Below are 18497 nucleotides of genomic sequence, written 5' to 3' on the forward strand. Positions count from 1 at the left end.
ATAATGAACCATACTCCTAATACATACCACACACAAAAAGAAAATGATCCAAGGGTGGATCTAATCTCATCCATACTTATATTGGTTCATCTAACACAAAGTTATTGATGAACCAATTAGCCTTTTAGATATTGAGATGTCATTGGTCAATGAGCGGGGTGGGATAGAAAGGGATTGAATATGAAGAGGGACGGGAAATGAGACAAACATAAATTGGTCATGGGAGGAGTTTTATCGAATTAAAATCATTCATTCATTTTGGGAGAGGAAATATACATTTCATCAATCCCCTAAATCCAATTATTTTAATCCAACAAACGTCAAATCAACCTTGACCAAGGCCCAAACACAAAGTCAAACTTCACAAGTCAACAAAAATGACTCAACACAATTTATTCATCATTAAACAATTTAAAAATCAAATTAAAATGAATTAAATTAAATTATGTTTGATCAAAAACCTAAAACCTCTTCAAAACACCAAAGAAATGGCCAAGAAATTTATCATAGGTCAAACAAGGTCAAAGGACCTTGGAGAAAAAATTTCATCATTTTTGAAAAGTCCCATATTTTTTGGATCAATAATGAAATTAATACGAATTAATGAAAATAAAGCAATTAACAGAAATTTCAGAAAATCAAAAAAACGTGGACCATCTAATCTCCCTCATTAATTGAGGTGGCATATCAAATGGATCAGAGTGCGCATTCCACATAGGCCTAAGTTAGATGAGATGCACGCGTGGTAATCACAATCAATGTCCAAGATTAAAACATTTTAAATGGATCCTATGGTTGAGATGCTTCCAACACATCGCCAGAGCTAGAGCTCTGGTCTTCTTCTCCGGTGGACCTCACAGGGCTGCTCCACCTTCAACCATCACCAAAATGAAAAAGCAAGACATGGATTTAAAGAAAAAATGCTCAGGAGCTCGAGTCTGGCCTCAATTTTGTATAATTCCAAGTATATGAAAAGATACAAGGAATTGAATTATGAGGATCATGAACTGAGTTGCTTCAATTTGACCTCAAAGCAACTCAATCTTGTTGCCTACATTGGTAGGAATTAAGACAACCAAAAATCAACAAGAATAATGGAGAATTGAGAGAGAATCAAAGAGAAGAAGTTTCTGAAAAATCACCTTCGAGTTGATCTAATTTCACTTGATCTTGATCTGGATTTGATTGCTTTCTCCCCCTCTTGCTTGTAGAAACCAAATGAGATGAAAAGGGAAGTGAATTTCTGGAGTTTGAACTTCCAAACAGAAGATGAAGTTCAAGCTCAATTTCAAGAGAAACCTTCAGAAATTCTATGGAAGTGAGGGTTTGAAATGGTCTAGCAAAACTTGGGAAAGGTGTTGATGATAAATTTGAAATGGTGAGGAAATAACATTCAGAAGTGTCGGGGGAATATGAATCTTATCCGCATAGATCTGACACTTGTGGCATTTCTTCACATATTTGCAACAGTCAGACTCCATTGTCAGCCAATAGTAGCCTGCTCTCAACATCTTCTTTGCCATGGCATGTCCATTGGAGTGAGTACCAAATGAAACCTCATGGACCTCAGTCATTAACAGGCCTGCTTCGTGTCTATCCATGCATCTGAGCAGAACCATGTCAAAATTCCTCTTGTAAAGCACATCACCATTAAGGTAGAAACTGCCAGATAATATCCTCAAAGTATTCTTGTCTTTAACAGATTCCCCGGGCGGGTAAGTCTGACCTTGAAGAAAGCATTTGATATCATAATACCACGGTTTATCGTCTCTTACTTCCTCAACTACGAACACATGAGCTGGTCTATCCAAGCGCGTCACAGTAATGTTTGGGACTTCATTCTAATACTTCACTACAATCATTGAAGCAAGCCTAGCGAGAGCATCCGCCATCTGATTCTCATCTCGAGTAATATGATGGAAGTCAACCTTAGTAAAGAAAGTTGCAATCCTCCTCGCATAATCTCTATATGGGATGAGGCCAGGCTGATTCGTTTCCCATCCACCCTTAATCTGATTAACAACCAGGGCCGAATCATCATAAACATCAAGATGTTTGATCCTAAGATCAATACACTTTTCTAAACCCATAATACAGGCCTCATACTCCGCCATATTATTCGTGCATTTGAAGGTTAGCCTTGCTGTAAAAGGAAAATGCGTGCCTTGAGGAGTAATAATCACTGCCCCAATACCATTTCCATATTGATTGGCAGCGCCATCGAACACCATACTGCATCGGGAACCAGGCTCTGGTCCTTCATCGAGCGTATGCTCATCACAATCTTTCATCTTCAAATACAAAATCTCCTCATCAGGAAAGTCGTACTGCACAGACTGATAATATTCAATTGGTTGATGCGCCAAGTGGTCAGCCAAGATACTACCTTTAATAGCTTTTTGAGCTCGATACTCAATATCATACTCAGACAACAGCATCTACCAACGGGCAATCCTCCCAGTTAAAGCAGGTTTCTCAAAGATATACTTGATCGGATCTATTTTGGATATCAACCAAGTAGTATGATTCAACATATACTGGCGTAAACGCTTAGCAGCCCAAGCAAAAGCACAACATGTCTTCTCAAGCATTGAGTACCGAGACTCACAGTCAGTAAACTTTTTACTCAAGTAGTATATCACATACTCTTTCTTTCCTGATTCATCTTGCTGACCCAATACACAACCAATGGAATCATCAAGCACAGTCAGGTACATAATCAATGGTCTCGCTTCAACAGGCGGAGACAGAATCGGAGGCTCAGACAAATACTCTTTAATACTATTAAAAGCCTTTTGACAATTCTCGGTCCAATCATGACGCTGATCTTTCCGAAGGAGCTTGAATATATGCGCACATGTGGCAGTAATGTGGGATATAAATCTTGAAATATAATTCAAGCGGTCAAGAAAACCTCAGACTTGCTTCTCAGTTTTGGGCGCAGGCATCTCTTGTATTGCTTTGACCTTGGCGGGATCAACTTCAATACCTCTTTCGCTGACAATAAAGCCCAATAACTTGCCGGAACGGACTCCAAATGTACACTTGTTCGGATTCAGGCGGAGTTTGTACTTCCTCAAACGCTGGAAAAGCTTCAACAAGTGTTCTACATGTTCAACTTCCGTTCTCGACTTCACAATCATATCATCAACATACACCTCGATCTCCTTATGCGTCATATCATGAAACAAGGTAGTCATAGCACGTTGATACGTGGCTCCGGCGTTCTTCAAACCGAAGGGCATCACTCGATAACAGAATGTTCCCCAAGGTGTGATGAATGTTGTCTTCTCCATATCCTCGGGTGCCATTTTAATCTGATTATAACCGGAAAATCCGTCCATAAATGAAAAGACATTGAATTTAGCTGCGTTGTCTACTAACATATCAATGTATGGTAGAGGAAAATCATCTTTCGGACTAGCTTTATTCAAGTCACGATAATTCACACACATTCGGACTTTTCCATCTTTCTTAGGCACGGGTACAATATTGGCCACCCATTGAGGATATGTAGAAGTCACCAGAAACCCCGCATCAATTTGCTTCTGAACTTCTTCTTTAATCTTCACTGCCAAATCGGGATGAGTTCTTTTGAGCTTTTGCTTCACAGGTACACACTCAGGTTTTAATGGCAAGAAACGTTGCACGATATCAGTATCTAGACCAGGCATGTCTTCATATGACCAGGCAAAGACGTCGACATATTCTCGTAGCAATTCGATCAACCTCTTCTTAATAGAATCTTCAAGGAGTGCCTCAATCTTCACTTCGCGAATGCAATCTTCAGACCCTAAGTTGACTGTCTCCAGATTCTCAAGATGTGGCTGAATGATCTTCTCCTCGTGCTCAAGCAGAAGGGTAATCTCATCAGGAATATCTTCAATATCATCTTCTTCTGTCTCAAATACAGGGAACTCAAAGTTGGGAGATGGTGTTGGATCATTATGTTCAATGGGTTTTATTAACCTGTATAATGATTTTAAGTATAAAAGAGATTTCAGAATTCAAACAAGGCAAATTATTATGCAGATGAAAAGATTGATTTTATTCTCTTTTTAGGGTTTTATAGTGATCACTAATTTCATGCAAAAAGCAAAAGGGAAAAATAATTTTGGAAAAAACAAACATTTAACATGTGATTATTGAATGAATGTCATTGTATTAATCAAATTATGCCAACAATGTCTTCACTTCTCCTTTTGGCATGGGAGAAGGGTTTTTTTGAACAAAATGAACACATTACGTTGACTTGTGGATGACTGTTGGAACATCAACAGCGACCCAATTATTACAGATTCCTCCGGGTATGACAAAGTTACCAAGGTCTTCCTCTTCATCTTCTTCAACGATGGCAGCAGCTTCCTGATCTTCAACTGTGTGGATGAAACTGTTGATTCTAAGTGTTGGCAGCAATTTTGGTAAAACAAAGAGTGTTCACAAGATGTCATGTGTGATGTCTTAACATAAGATATCCTATGTACCTGCTGGAGTTAAAGAACATATGCAAGCAGGATTGTTTCAGAATGCCACATAAAATAACAAGGCTTCTGATATTAGTTGTACCTGCTGGAGCTTAAATGGAAGACATGTTCATGCAGGATTGTTTCAGATGACATACACAATGTCATGGTATCTGATATGGTTGTACCTGCTATAAAAAGAAATATGGATTATGCAGGATTTTTCCAGATGTCAGACCCGATGTCATGACATCCTGTACACAGAACATTCAGTATGAATGTCTGGTGTTTTGTGATTGCACAATTAATGGCAATCATTGGTTGATTGAAGATATGGCTAGCTGGCGCATTCTATCAGGAATTTCAACCAGATTTGTTTATTTTCCAGGAAGATCTTTACAGCTGTTATAAAAAGATTTGATTGGAAAATATATTTAGGGTTTTCAAAATGTCCAATGTTTCTATAAAAAGGGACTCAGAAAACCTGTTTGTACACACAACCAAGACTGAGCGAAATTTAGAGAGAAAGCTAGGGTTTGTGTCTGTAGGTCATTCAAGTCATCCATTGATGATTGAATTGGACTGATTTGTCTTCTTGATCAAAGCTTTGAAGCAAGATCAAGAGTGTGTCTTCTTGATTGAAACTGTGAAGTAAAATCAAGAGTTTGTAATTGAAAAGTATTTTCTTTTCACAAGGGATTGTTGTTTAAAATCACGGGTTTGTGATTGTAAGGGAAGTGAGTGGGTTCTCATATCTAAGAATGCTTAGGTAGAAATTGCACGGGTAGAGATTAGGTGAGAAAGACTGTAACTTGGTGAAGTGTACGGATAGTCTTTGAACTAATTCTATTATAGTGAATTTCCTTCCTGGCTTGGTAGCCCCCAGACGTAGGTGAGTTGCATCGAATTGGGTTAACAATTGCTTGTGTGATTTGCTTTTCAATTCTGTTTAATTATCCATTGTTTATAACCAGATATCAGTGTCGTGACATTACCTTCGACATCTTATATCTGATACCAGAATTTCAATTGGTATCAGAGCAGGCATCCTGCTCTGGCTCTGGGTGATATCTAGGGAGAATACTTTCTGGTACAATGGAGAGGGATGGAGGATCTGTTCATAGGCCACCAATTTTGGATGGTTCTAACTATGACTATTGGAAACCAATAATGGTTGCCTTTTTAAAATCCCTTGATAACAAGGCGTGGAAAGCTGTCTTGACAGGCTGGGTGCATCCTATTGTTACTAAAGAAGGAGAAGCCACTACTGAGAAAAAGCCTGAAGAACAATGGTCCAAGGAGGAGGATGACCTAGCCCTTGGGAATTCTAAAGCTTTGAATGCCATCTTCAATGGAGTGGACAAGAACATCTTCAGATTGGTAAACAATTGTGAAATAGATAAAGATGCTTGGGACATTCTCAAGACCACTCATGAAGGCACATCCAGGGTAAAGATGTCTAGACTACAACTACTCACCTCCAAGTTTGAAAACTTAAGGATGAAAGAAGAAGAGAATATTCATGAATTTCACATGAGTATCCTTGAAATTGCTAATGCCTCAGGAGCCCTGGGAGAAAAGATGACAGATGAAAAACTGGTAAGAAAAATTCTCAGGTCACTCCCCAAGAGATTTGCTATGAAGGTAATTGCAATAGAAGAATCTCAAGACATCTCCAACATGAGGGTAGATGAGCTAATTGGTTCCCTCCAAACCTTTGAGTTAGGGTTGAATGATGGTGTTGAAAGAAAAACAAAGAGCATTGCCTTCATGTCAAACACAGAAGGGACAAGAGTCAGAAGGGTAATGAAGATCTTGTCAATGAAGTAGCTATGTTGGGAAGGCAGTTCAACAGATTGTTAAAGAAAATGGATGTCAGATCCAAGGCAAATGTCAAAAACATCTCATCCCATCAGCAAAGGAAAAGAAGTAAAGTGCTATGAATGTGATGGGTATGGACACATTAGAACAGAATGTGGTACCTACCTCAAGAAGCAGAAGATGAGTCTTGTTGCCACCTGGCCATATGAGAGTGATACAAAGGAGGCTGCAAATTTGTAACTGCTTTGATAGGAAGATGGGAATCTGATGAAGACTCAAGTGATGGTGAAGTAACCTTTGAAGAATTGGCATCTACCTACAGAAAGTTGTGTCACAAAAGTGTAGAGCTGTGCAAACAGGTTGATAGCCAGAAGAAGGAAATTACTAAACTTGAGAATGAGAAGATAGAATACTTGGAAACCATCTCCAAGTTACAAACAGAAGTAGTGGTTCTGAATACCAAGCTAGACAAAAATCCACAAGCTGAAAATCAGAAGATAGCACAGCTGGAAAGTGAGAAGGCAGACCATGCAAAAATCATCTCAAAATTGAAGACTGAATTCATGTTTCAAAATTCTAAATTAGAAGAGATGACCAAGTATGTAAGAATGTTAAGCAATGGGTCTGACTCCTTAGACAAGATCCTTCAAATTGGACAAATAACAGGAGACAAATCTGGCATTGGGTATAATAACTCAAAACCTGGGAGTAGTAACACTGGTGTCAAACCTCAAGCCAAACTTAAGTGCATTCAAAAAACTGTGATGTCACATAATATGTCACAGCACCAAAGGAGAAAACAGTTGAAAGGAAAACACCAAAGATGGAGATGCCATTACTGTGGGAAATTTGGTCATCTAAAGCCACTCTGCTATAAACTGTATGGCTATCCTAGGTCTGCTCATCATCAGGATCACCATCAATTCAGACCCAAACATCACATGCCTATCATCAAAAAGCAATGGGTCCCTAAGACTAATGTCACAAGTCCGATAGCTCACAGTCCCCTCAGAATCTCAGCCAAAGAAGAATGGTATTTTGACAGTGGATGTTCCAAACACATGACTGGAAACCAAGACCTGCTAACTGATCTGCATCAATATACTATAAGTCATGTAACCTTTGGAGATGGAGAAAAAGGTGAAATCAAGGGAACAAGTAAACTTGATTGCCTTGGAGTACCTAGACTCGACAAGGTTCTACTAGTCAAAGGACTAACTGCAAACCTCATAAGCATTAGCCAACTATGTGATCAAGGTCTGAATGTTAACTTCACCAAAACTGAATGTCAAATCCTTGACATAAAGAGTGAAGTAATTATGAGAGGAATCAGGACCAAAGACAATTGCTACATATGGAGCTCTCAATTGGATTGTCCCTTAAAGTATTGGGTGAGTACAGATGCCCTCAAGAGTGATGAAAAACAAGGTTGGGGAAAATGTCATACAAAGATGTCACACCAGAAGACCAGAGGAGAAAAGGATATGATTGCTCAAAAAACTAAGAGGGTAGACCAAACAGGTGGACATTTGACCAGTCACAGGGAGAATGGAACCTTTGGGACTAAGCCACAAAGGTTTCTGTGCAAAAAGGCCAAGGACGATATGGAGAAGATTTGGGTGACACCTGTAAAAGGTATAGAAGATGATAGTAGTTGGGCTCTACTGGGTTGGATGAACCTATTAATGTTTACAGACAATGTTACACATGATGTCATAACATTGTATTATGACTTCCTGAATGCTGAAGCCAGGTCCAAAAATCAGATTCAACACAGATGGATAAAATACTGTTCTAGCTATTGTCACTCCATTAGGAAATGTGTGAAAGACAAATTCAGAAGTCAAGAGGTTGGACTAGAACTAGCAGACGAGCTTGCAAGGAATTTGGGTAAAATTGAATATGAGGAAGGGAAATTAGGGATTTGGACTCTTGAGAAATTATGGCAATTAAAAAGAAAAAATAAAATAAATAAAAATAATGTCTGCCCTTTTAAAAGAAAGAGCCACATTAATGATAAATCATTCCCTAGCTTTGAAAACAGTATCTATTCCCTTAGCACACGCTACCTAAACTCAGCAACTGCCATTTCCATTCAACTTCTAAGAAAAGCTCAGCTAGGGCAAAGAAACCTTTCTCAAAAGTCCTTCAACATGTCTCAACATCCATCGTCATCTGGATCCAAACCCTCCCAACATGCAAAGACTTCATCCATGGAGTTTGTAGATGAAGACATAATGGACGTCACTCCTCTATGCATGATACCGGGCGACACCACAGGTACCTCCTCCAATGCTGGAGATAAGCAAGGTAATACCTCTGGTAACTCCTCTCTTCCTAAAGACATGTATTACACTGATCGCGCTATAAGGAGACTGGTTACTAGAATACTGAGTGAAGGACATAAAGTTGAAGGGGTCTCTACCCCTCTGTCCAGAAGGGAACCCTCTCCTGAGAGAGAACCCCATGCTGATAAAGATGATGATTCATCTAGATCAAAAAAAGAGGTGGCTGCTGAAGGGCTTTGCTCTCTAGGTAAAACCCTACCTAGCAAGAAACAAAATGTGTCTCAAGAAAATATTATTGATCTGGAGGAAGAAAGCACTGAAGGAGAAGATGATCCTTTGGTTCATCTGGTTAAACCTAGCATAGCTGAGAAAATAAGAACTAAGAAAGGAAAAAGCATGGCTAAAATGAGAGCTGCTAGAGTGAAAAAGACTGTAGGAGTAGGACCCTCAAAACCCTGGAGCAAGGTTGAGGTTGGAAAAAGAAAAGAAAGACACAACTCTGATTCTGAGGAGGATGTTAAAGACGATGTCCCAGACATCTCCTCTGTAAAAAGGCAGGCTATTCAGAAATCTCCTGGCAAGGCTGCTGCTGTCCATCTAGACAATATCTCCTTTCATTTGGAAGATGGAGCAGCAAAGTGGAAATATGTCATTCAGAGAAGAGTAGCCATTGAAAGAGAACTTGGACAAGAAGCTGTAGAGGTAAAGGAGGTTATTGATCTGATCAAAAATGATGGACTCATTAAGACTGTGGTAACTCTACCACAATGCTATGAGGGACTGGTTAAAGAGTTTATTGTTAATATCCCTGAGGATATTCATGATGAGAACAGCAGGGAGTTTTGCAAGGTATTTGTAAGAGGCAAATATGTAAAATTCTCACCAAGTATCATCAACAAGTTCCTAGGAAGAGGAATGGATGGAGGAGTAGACCTAGAAACCACAGATAATGAGGTCTGTAGGGCTATCACAGCTGGCCAAGTTAAGGAATGGCCTAGTAGAAATCACTTATCAGCTGGAAAACTCAGTGTTAAATATGCCATCTTGCACAAGATTGGCTCAGCTAATTGGATTCCTACTAATCATGCCTCTACTATTTCCATCAATCTTGGAAGAATCATTCATGCTATTGGAACAAGGGTTAACTATGATTTTGGCAAGTTCATATTTGAACAAACCATTAGACATGCTTCTACAAATGCTGTGAAGTTACCCATTGCCTTCCCCTCCCTTATTTGTGGCATTATCCTAAGCCAACAACCAGGGATTCTGAGCACAAGTGACATCCCAAGCAGGAGAAAATCCCCTTTGTCCATCCATTACAAGCTGTTTGAGGGAAGTCATGTCAATGATGTCATGACATCTGCCAGAAGGGAGTCTACATCTAAAGGAAGCCTGATTGACCAACTAAAAGAGACCTGCAAAGAATTGGACGATGGTATAAGGGTGGCCAAGGCTAGAAAAGAAGCTTTAGAAGTTCTCATCTGCAGCCTGGAAAGGGAAGACACAGAAAAGGCTGATAAGGATTAAAATGCAAGACCTAAAACCCAATCCAGTGGCAACTCTGGAAGCTTGGAAGACTCTGAAGGTGTAGCTGAAGATGAAGATGAAGGTGAAGAAGATACTTCTTCTTCTGATTAATTGTCCCTGGCTGTATTGAAGACTTGGAGGGGTGCTGGAAGGTGTGGTGGAAGCTGGGCTGTTGTCTTTTTTGTTTGTGTATTTTGTGGCAGTCCTCTTGATGCCTGTTATGTAATATTTAGGGCTCTTAATGAGTTCCTTGGATTTGTTCATTATCTCAGCTTTCTACTGTGTATAATGTTGTTGTGTACTTCCTGAACATTATGTTTTAACATGCTTAATGTTATAACATCTGTCTTAACTTTCTCTGCTAGGCTAATAGACATTTATTTTGTCTGATTGGTCACCTTTGGTCAATTTTGACTAAAAAGGGGGAGAAGTGCTTGATATGGAAGTTGTATGTGGCTGATCAGAAGGACAGCTATTATTGAAAGAGGTGCACAGGTGCTGTTGTTGTAGCAGATGTCAGTATGACATTCTGGCTGGTACAGGTACTGGAGTTCAGTAGCTGTTATTTGGTGAATGCACAGATTTAGGGGGAGAAGAAGTACCCTTGTGCACTGTGCATTTGTGTGTCTTACTAGTTGCATCCATAACTAGTAATTCTGTTGATTGTTGCACAAATTGAGGGGGAGGAGAAGTACCCTTATGCATATGTGTATTACTAGTAGCCATAACTAGTAATTGTTTTGCTTATGCTGCTGATTAAACTACTGTTATGTGGTTTAAACTGCTGATAGTTTTCCTTGTGAACAAAAAGGACAGATATATGTTTTAGCCAAAATTTGCCAAAGGGGGAGTTTGTTGATTCTAAGTGTTGGCAGCAATTTTGGTAAAACAAAGAGTGTTCACAAGATGTCATGTGTGATGTCTTAACATAAGATATCCTATGTACCTGCTGGAGTTAAAGAACATATGCAAGCAGGATTGTTTCAGAATGCCACATAAAATAACAAGGCTTCTGATATTAGTTGTACCTGCTGGAGCTTAAATGGAAGACATGTTCATGCAGGATTGTTTCAGATGACATACACAATGTCATGGTATCTGATATGGCTGTACCTGCTATAAAAAGAAATATGGATTATGCAGGATTTTTCCAGATGTCAGACCCGATGTCATGGCATCATGTACACAGAACATTCAGTATGAATCTCTGGTGTTTTGTGATTGCACAATTAATGGCAATCATTGGTTGATTGAAGATATGGCTAGCTGGCGCATTCTATCAGGAATTTCAACCAGATTTGTTTATTTTCCAGGAAGATCTTTACAGCTGTTATAAAAAGATTTGATTGGAAAATATATTTAGGGTTTTCAAGATGTCCAATGTTTCTATAAAAAGGGACTCAGAAAACCTGTTTGTACACACAACCAAGACTGAGCGAAATTTAGAGAAAAAGCTAGGGTTTGTGTCAATAGGTCATTCAATTCATCCATTGATGATTGAATTGGACTGATTTGTCTTCTTGATCAAAGCTTTGAAGCAAGATCAAGAGTGTGTCTTCTTGATTGAAACTGTGAAGTAAAATCAAGAGTTTGTAATTGAAAAGTATTTTCTTTTCACAAGGGATTGTTGTTTAAAATCACGGGTTTGTGATTGTAAGGGAAGTGAGTGGGTTCTCATATCTAAGAGTGCTTAGGTAGAAATTGCACGGGTAGAGATTAGGTGAGAAAGACTGTAACTTGGTGAAGTGTACGGATAGTCTTTGAACTAATTCTATTATAGTGAATTTCCTTCCTGGCTTGGTAGCCCCTAGACGTAGGTGAGTTGCACCGAACTGGGTTAACAATTGCTTGTGTGATTTGCTTTTCAGTTCTATTTAATTATCCATTGTTTATAACCAGATATCGGTGTCGTGACATTACCTTCGACATCTTATATCTGATACCAGAATTTTAGAAACCTCCACTCTGGAACAACCCACAATCATTGGAAACACCAGAAGAATACCCTATGCCAGCTCGGGACTTGTTATCTTCCAACCTTATCATTTTCCCAAACCAGTAGTTGCACCATGCTCAATGGCCAAATTCGCATCATTATAGGAGACGAATGAAGAAAGTCCTTTCCTTGAAGGCTCAGCAATAGACAAGGCTTGGAACGGCGTCCCAACCTCATCCTCAGCATCAATATAGGAGAAGGAAGATAAATGACTGACCAAGAGAGCGTTTGTTGAAAAGTATATCTTCGGCAAATATTTTTGTATCGTATCCACAGAGATTGGTTGATATTACCGCCGTTCTATAATCCAAATGTTATAAGTTTAGAAAGTAACAGGGTTGTTTTGTTTGGAAAAATATCTTGTGAGTAAATGTTAACAAAAACTATGAAATGGTTTTAGTCAAATATAAAAGCTTGGCAAGATTGGAGTTCACTATTTCAAATGTTTATGATTCCTTATGATAAATAAATAGATTCAAGATTATTGATGATGTTCAAGTATCCTCTCAAAGTCATTTATGTCTAAATGATATCGTGATATTCACTATATTGATCCTTAGACGATCTCTCCACCTAACTATCAATATAGCAATCTTTAATGTTTAATACCAAAGAAGAGTAATGAATAAATCTATCTCTACAACTTATTCACTACTTGAAAATCTGTTTTATATCTAAACTCAAGTAATCTCTCTCGACAACTACTCAAATCTGGTTTTCAACTTAGAGCAAAAACAGTATTCAATACATCAACAATCTTTATCATATATATAAATCAAAGTGAATACATAAACAGATGAGAATAGCTACTACCTCCAATCTTGACAAAAGGGAGTTTATCTCCTCATCACCATTGTTACAAAGCAGAAAGTTTTAGCAGAAAAACTCTGTTTTTCTCCCTTACAAAAAGCTCTTAATCTCAATGTGTGAATAGTAATAATAATGTAGTTTCCTTCCCCTAGCATAATGTATTTGTTTCTAACAAAAAAAAGTTGACATTTCCCTAATTGGTCATTGTCATCTAAAGCAGAAAAGCAATTCCCAGGCAGACATCAAAATGGCAATAAACTTTTCTTGCAAAACAGCACTTTTGACCCTCAGTCAGCTTGCTGGATTCGCAGCCTTCGCGGCGCGAAGGCAGTTCGCGGCGCGAACTGTTGCTTCTCCAGCTTCCTTGTTTGGCAAGCTTCCTTCAAGATGTGGTGTTGCAATCCAAGGCTTTTCTTATCCCAAAATTCTACACAACTAACAAAAAGGTGAAATAACTATTCAAAACAAAATAAATTAAACCTAATTGCATTTATACAAAATAGTGAGAATAAAAGTGTGTAATTGCATCAAAACTTGGTAAAAGGGACCAATAAAATGATATAAAAAGTAGTACTAATTGGTCCCTAACAACTCTCCCCAACTTAGCATTTTGTTTGTCCCTAAACAAAAGTTTCCACCCTCACAACCAAGACAATAACACAAAAGATTGGAACAAGGATTTACCAAGGACATTCAAATGGTTCAAAAGTGTTTGGCAATTTTTCTCAGTCCACCTATCTTAATTCTAGACAAAACATGAATAAGGAAAATGGTTGAGTGCAAAATTCATCCCAATGGAATTCAAAACCATATATGTCAAAATTGAATCAAACTTACACACACATCATAATAATGATGAATAACATGAAGGGTTACTTTCACTCATCCAAGCAATTAAATCAACAACAACTCAAATCATGCGGTTATCATAACAAATACCAAATCATGTGAAAATTGAGAATCAAGAGGTCTTTCAAAGGTTGTAATGTGGCTTAGGTTACAAGAAAGGATATGATTAAGAGAATTTACAAAGTTGCCTATCCTAAGGGAGCATTCCCAACCATTCAACTCTACACAATTTCCTTTTCCTTGGTCCCTATCTTTTTCTTTTTCTTTTTTCTTTTCAACTCCACATAACCATGAGCATTTTCTTTGCTTTTCTTTTTCTAATCTTTTTTCTATGCTCTATGGTTTCAAGGGTATTTTCTTTTTCTTGTTTCTTTTCAAATTTTCACCCTTTTATAACAACTCACTTTTCCAAGTTTCTAATCAACTTTTCACTTTACTCTCCCCAACTTTAGATTCCAAAACCAAATTTATTCAATAATGCTCCCTACTTAGACATAAGCGAAAGGCAAAATTTTCAACAACTCGATTTAAGGTTTCAATTGACACGAAAGAAATTAGGATTCATTTATTCCACAATTTTCAATTGATTTTTCAATGATCAATAAAATGAATCCTAAATTAAGCTCAAAGGGGTTTAACTAAGGATTATTCCTCACAAGGTTAGTTGATTCAAACTTTTTGGTCAAGTGGTTTTTCTCACAAACAATGCCTCTATCATTTTCAAAAAATTTACACACAAATAGCTTGATGCATGATTTAGCATGATAAGAATGAGTTAAAATAATGCTCGGTTTCCCGCTTTTTAGTGTACAATGGAAAGCTTCCTCACAAATGGTTAAGTCCTACTTTGATTCAAAGATGACATACATTTCAATGAGTTTATGAAATGGAATTTGCACAAACCATCAAACTACTCATGTTAAGTCTAGAAAGCGATAAAGTGTACCTTGAAATGCCGACATTAATTCTTATCATCACCACTCGAAGTGTCCTATGCTTCTTTCTTTGCGATCATTTCTCGGTTGCTTAAAGCTTAACTTAAGAATAAGAACAATTAAACAAAAATGTTGGTAAACCACAATTTGATCAAAACACACTTAAATCTCAACCAGCATCCATGCAATTGTCAAAATACTAACAAAAATAAAGTGCCAAAATAAAGTTATGGTGAACTAGAGCCACCCAAAGTACATCAAAAATTCTCAAAAACAAAAACAGAAATAGTACAAAGAAACTCAGAAATACAACAACTTCCCACTTCTCCGCATTCTCAATCCTCCTCTTCTTCGTCACCACCTACATTTCCAAGAACATCCTCCATCTCCTCATTTGGTAAGCACTGCCTCCTACACCCCCCATAAAATTTGGCCTGCCCTCAGGCCAATTTGCATAAGCTGCATAGTCCGCTTGCGAAGGAAAAGTGCGTGCCTCTGGTGCCAGAAACGTGTTCTGGAACTGCTGCTGCATAGCATCGAAAAGAAATGATTGAGACCTCCTGGAAGCCTCAAAGCTCTCGCAACAGTAGTTGGCAAACGCCAACTGATCAAAGCCTGGGGTAGTGTGAGGTTGAGGTCTGGGTCTGGCTCGGGCTCTAGATGAAGAAGTTCCAGATGCATCAGTCTTATCATTCTGGGTTTGCAGAAACCTGTTCAAATATGAGTCGCTGATCACACTGGTGATCGAGAAGTGTACTTCCTCAGGGATGGGAACATTTGCCTTACGGCACAGCCCCATGATAAGTCCTGGATAAGCGAGTACACCAGCTTTGCCACCGAAATTGGTTCCGCTTAACACTATCTTTCTTAGTTCGCCTGCAATAAGGGCAGCGACATCCACAGACTTCCCGACCATGATGCAGTACAATAGACACCCTACGTCCATAGGAATTGTGGTGGTGTGGCTTCTTGGTCGGATATTAGACAACAGTAGCACCAGAAAAGCTCTAGCTTCCAAATTAAAATTTTCTCTTTTCCATAATTTCGGATGTCCTTGATCATTCAGTTCGTAGGATTTTCCGCTGAGACATAGGGTAGCATTGACCTCTTCCAAATTCCACCTGTTGGCTGCCTCCATGGTACTGTACTCACAACACTCACCCTCTCCGAGAGTTAAGGGGTTACCCAGATAAGAATTGATGTCATCCCTTCCAAAGGAAACGATCTTGCCCCTTACCCTGGATCGGTAAATGAAAGCCGTACCCTCCTCGCGATGCATAGCATTCGCATAAAATTCTCGAACAATATCGTAGTTAATTGCTGCTTCTGGTTCGCATAACTTCATCCACTTTCGTCGTTCAAAAGCAACAACCACGCTATGATACACCCCGGTTGGAGCCAGCCGGATAAACCTCTCAGGCAAAATGGTTCTCTTAATGAGGCTCTCGAATCGTGCCTCGTGTTCCTCACTTATGAACTTTCGGAATGAACGAGCTTGAGGAGGTGTCGTGGTTTTAGTTCTCTTAGACATCTGCAATCAACACCAGAACAACCACAGAATAAACATGGACAAGGTTAGCACACAAACAACACAGAAAACATGGCCCTGGAATTCACAGTTCGCGGCGCGAAGGTTAGTTCGCGGCGCGAACTCTGCGAATCCAGGAAATCTCCCAGAGCTTCCTAGGGTTCCACAAGTGGGGAGTAATCTACTCCCAATCAATCAAAGTGCTCATCTCTACCCTAATCCTACTCTATATAAAACATGCAAAGTGATTTCAAGAGGTAATCAACAAAAAATTTGATTTCTAACCAACCCTAAATGAAAAACCCAAAAGGGGTTGGAAAAGAGAAATTGAAGAGCACATACCTTTTGAATCACTTAATCTTGCTAACAATTGAGGATTTGACAAATGGGGAATGGAGAATTTTAAGATTTGGTGAGATTTTGAGAGTGGGGTGAAAGCGCGGCAAAGTGGTTTGAATTGAGGAAAGTTTGAAATGAAAAAGAAATGACCTAAACAATATTTAAGTGTTTCTGTCACGCAGAGTTCGCGGGGCGAACAGTGTTCGCGGCGCGAACAGCAGAAAACAGAACCACTCAAAAAATTTTCATTCAGTTCGCGGCGCGAACAAGGGGTCGCGGCGCGAACTGCAAAAAACAGAACCCACTCAAAATTTTTCATTCAGTTCGCGGCGCGAACAAGGGGTCGCGGCGCGAACTGCAAAAAACAGAACTTAAGAATTCTAAAACTTTAATAGAGCTAAAAATCACACAACAGAGAAAAATAAAATGCAAACTAACAACGTTGGGTTGCCTCCCAACAAGCGCTTTGTTTAACGTCGTTAAGAGCTCGACGGTACCTGATTAGCCCGGTTTAAATAGAGACACGACACCCACATCACGATTTACGTCGCCACTATGGTAGACTTTGAGTCTTTTACCATTAACAGTCCAACTCTCTTGTGACTTTGGATCCTCGATCACAATGGCTCCATAATTGCGCACTGCTTTGACAACGAACGGTCCTGACCATTTTGACTTCGACTTACGAGGGAATAACTTCAACCTTGATTTAAAAAGCAATACCATTTGTCCGACATGAAACTCCTTGTGACGACCCTTTCCATCATGGTATTTCTCTTCAATTGCATCATTTCGGAAAGAATCATGTTTGTCATTTGGATGCTTTATAGCTTTAAAAAGATTAAAGGTCACCTCTTCGTCTTGCACTCTCACCTTCATTAGTCCATCATCTACGTCAATCATCATCCGGGCTGTTTTCATAAAAGGTCTTCCAAGAATTAGGGGCACATCACGGTCCTCATCCATCTCTACTATTACGAAGTCCACTGGAAACAAAAATTTGTCCACTTTCACTAACATGTCTTTAGCAATTCCGTATGGTGAAGTGGTGGACTTGTCGGCTAGTTGCAGAGTCATCCTTGTCGATTTAATCTCAACATTCCCCAATCTTTTTACAATGGAGAGGGGGATTAAATTTATACTAGAGCCCAAGTCAATCAACCCATTTCCAACATATGTGCTTCCAATGGTTACTGGTAGAACAACTCGGCCCGGATCGGACTCCTTCCTTGGGAGAGTCTTTTGGATGATGGCACTACACCGTGCATCAAGCAATATGGTTTCGTCTTCCACGTGTCTCCTTTTCTTTGTAAGAATGTCCTTCATGAACTTAGCATACCGTGGCATTTGTTCTAATGCATCAGCGAATGGAATGTTGATTTGGAGTTGCTTGAAGATGTCCATGCACCGTGCATAATGCCTAGCATTGTCCTTCTTTGACGGTGCGTGCGGATAGGGTAGATGTTGAACTGGAATGACATTCACTCCTTTGTCTCCTTTTTTCTTCTTCCTTGGTTCGATTTCCTTATTCATTTCCGCTTCACACTGCTGTTCCTCCATCAATTGCTGGTTCTGCTGTCTTCGCGGCGCGAAGGGATGTCGCGGCGCGAACTGAGCAGTTTCTGCCACTTTCTCCTTTCCACAAGCTACATCCTCATTTTCCAGCACAACATCCATATCATTCTCAACTGTAATTTCCTCACTTTTTTTACTTGTCAACTCTCTACCGCTTCTAGTAAAAATTGCTTTACAATGCTCCCTTGGGTTGGGTTGAGTGTTAGCGGAGAAAGAAGATCCTGCGTTTTGTTCCGACAGTTGCTTTGCAAGTTGGCCTACTTGAATTTCCAGATTTTTAATTGCTGCTTCGTTACTCTTCTGATTTGCCATGGAAGCTTGCATGAATTGTTGAAGAGTGTCTTCTAACTTGGAATTTCCTCC

The 18497-nt window shown here is 39.2% G+C and overlaps 1 protein-coding gene across 1 annotated transcript; it reads left to right on the forward strand.

Annotated features, from left to right (window-relative positions):
- The first annotated feature begins 8437 nt into the window (after positions 1–8437).
- On the forward strand, positions 8438–10425 carry LOC127129982 (uncharacterized). The gene is made up of 4 exons (XM_051059073.1): positions 8438–8819; positions 8883–9526; positions 10235–10285; positions 10375–10425. The coding sequence occupies exons 1-4, from the start codon at positions 8438–8440 to the stop codon at positions 10423–10425; spliced, it is 1128 nt and encodes a 375-aa protein (XP_050915030.1).
- Positions 10426–18497: the final 8072 nt, after the last annotated feature.

This window comes from Lathyrus oleraceus, chromosome 3, assembly GCF_024323335.1.
Source record: "Lathyrus oleraceus cultivar Zhongwan6 chromosome 3, CAAS_Psat_ZW6_1.0, whole genome shotgun sequence".
Classification (NCBI taxonomy): Eukaryota; Viridiplantae; Streptophyta; class Magnoliopsida; order Fabales; family Fabaceae; genus Lathyrus; species Lathyrus oleraceus.

Coding starts and splice junctions, on each gene's coding strand:
- LOC127129982 (XM_051059073.1), top strand. CDS start 8,438: ATGTCTCAACATCCATCGTCATCTGGATCCAAACCCTCCCAACATGCA. Junction 8,820..8,882: donor TGAAGGGCTTTGCTCTCTAG/GTAAAACCCTAC, acceptor ATCTGGAGGAAG/AAAGCACTGAAGGAGAAGAT. Junction 9,527..10,234: donor TAGAAACCACAGATAATGAG/GTCTGTAGGGCT, acceptor GCTGTATTGAAG/ACTTGGAGGGGTGCTGGAAG.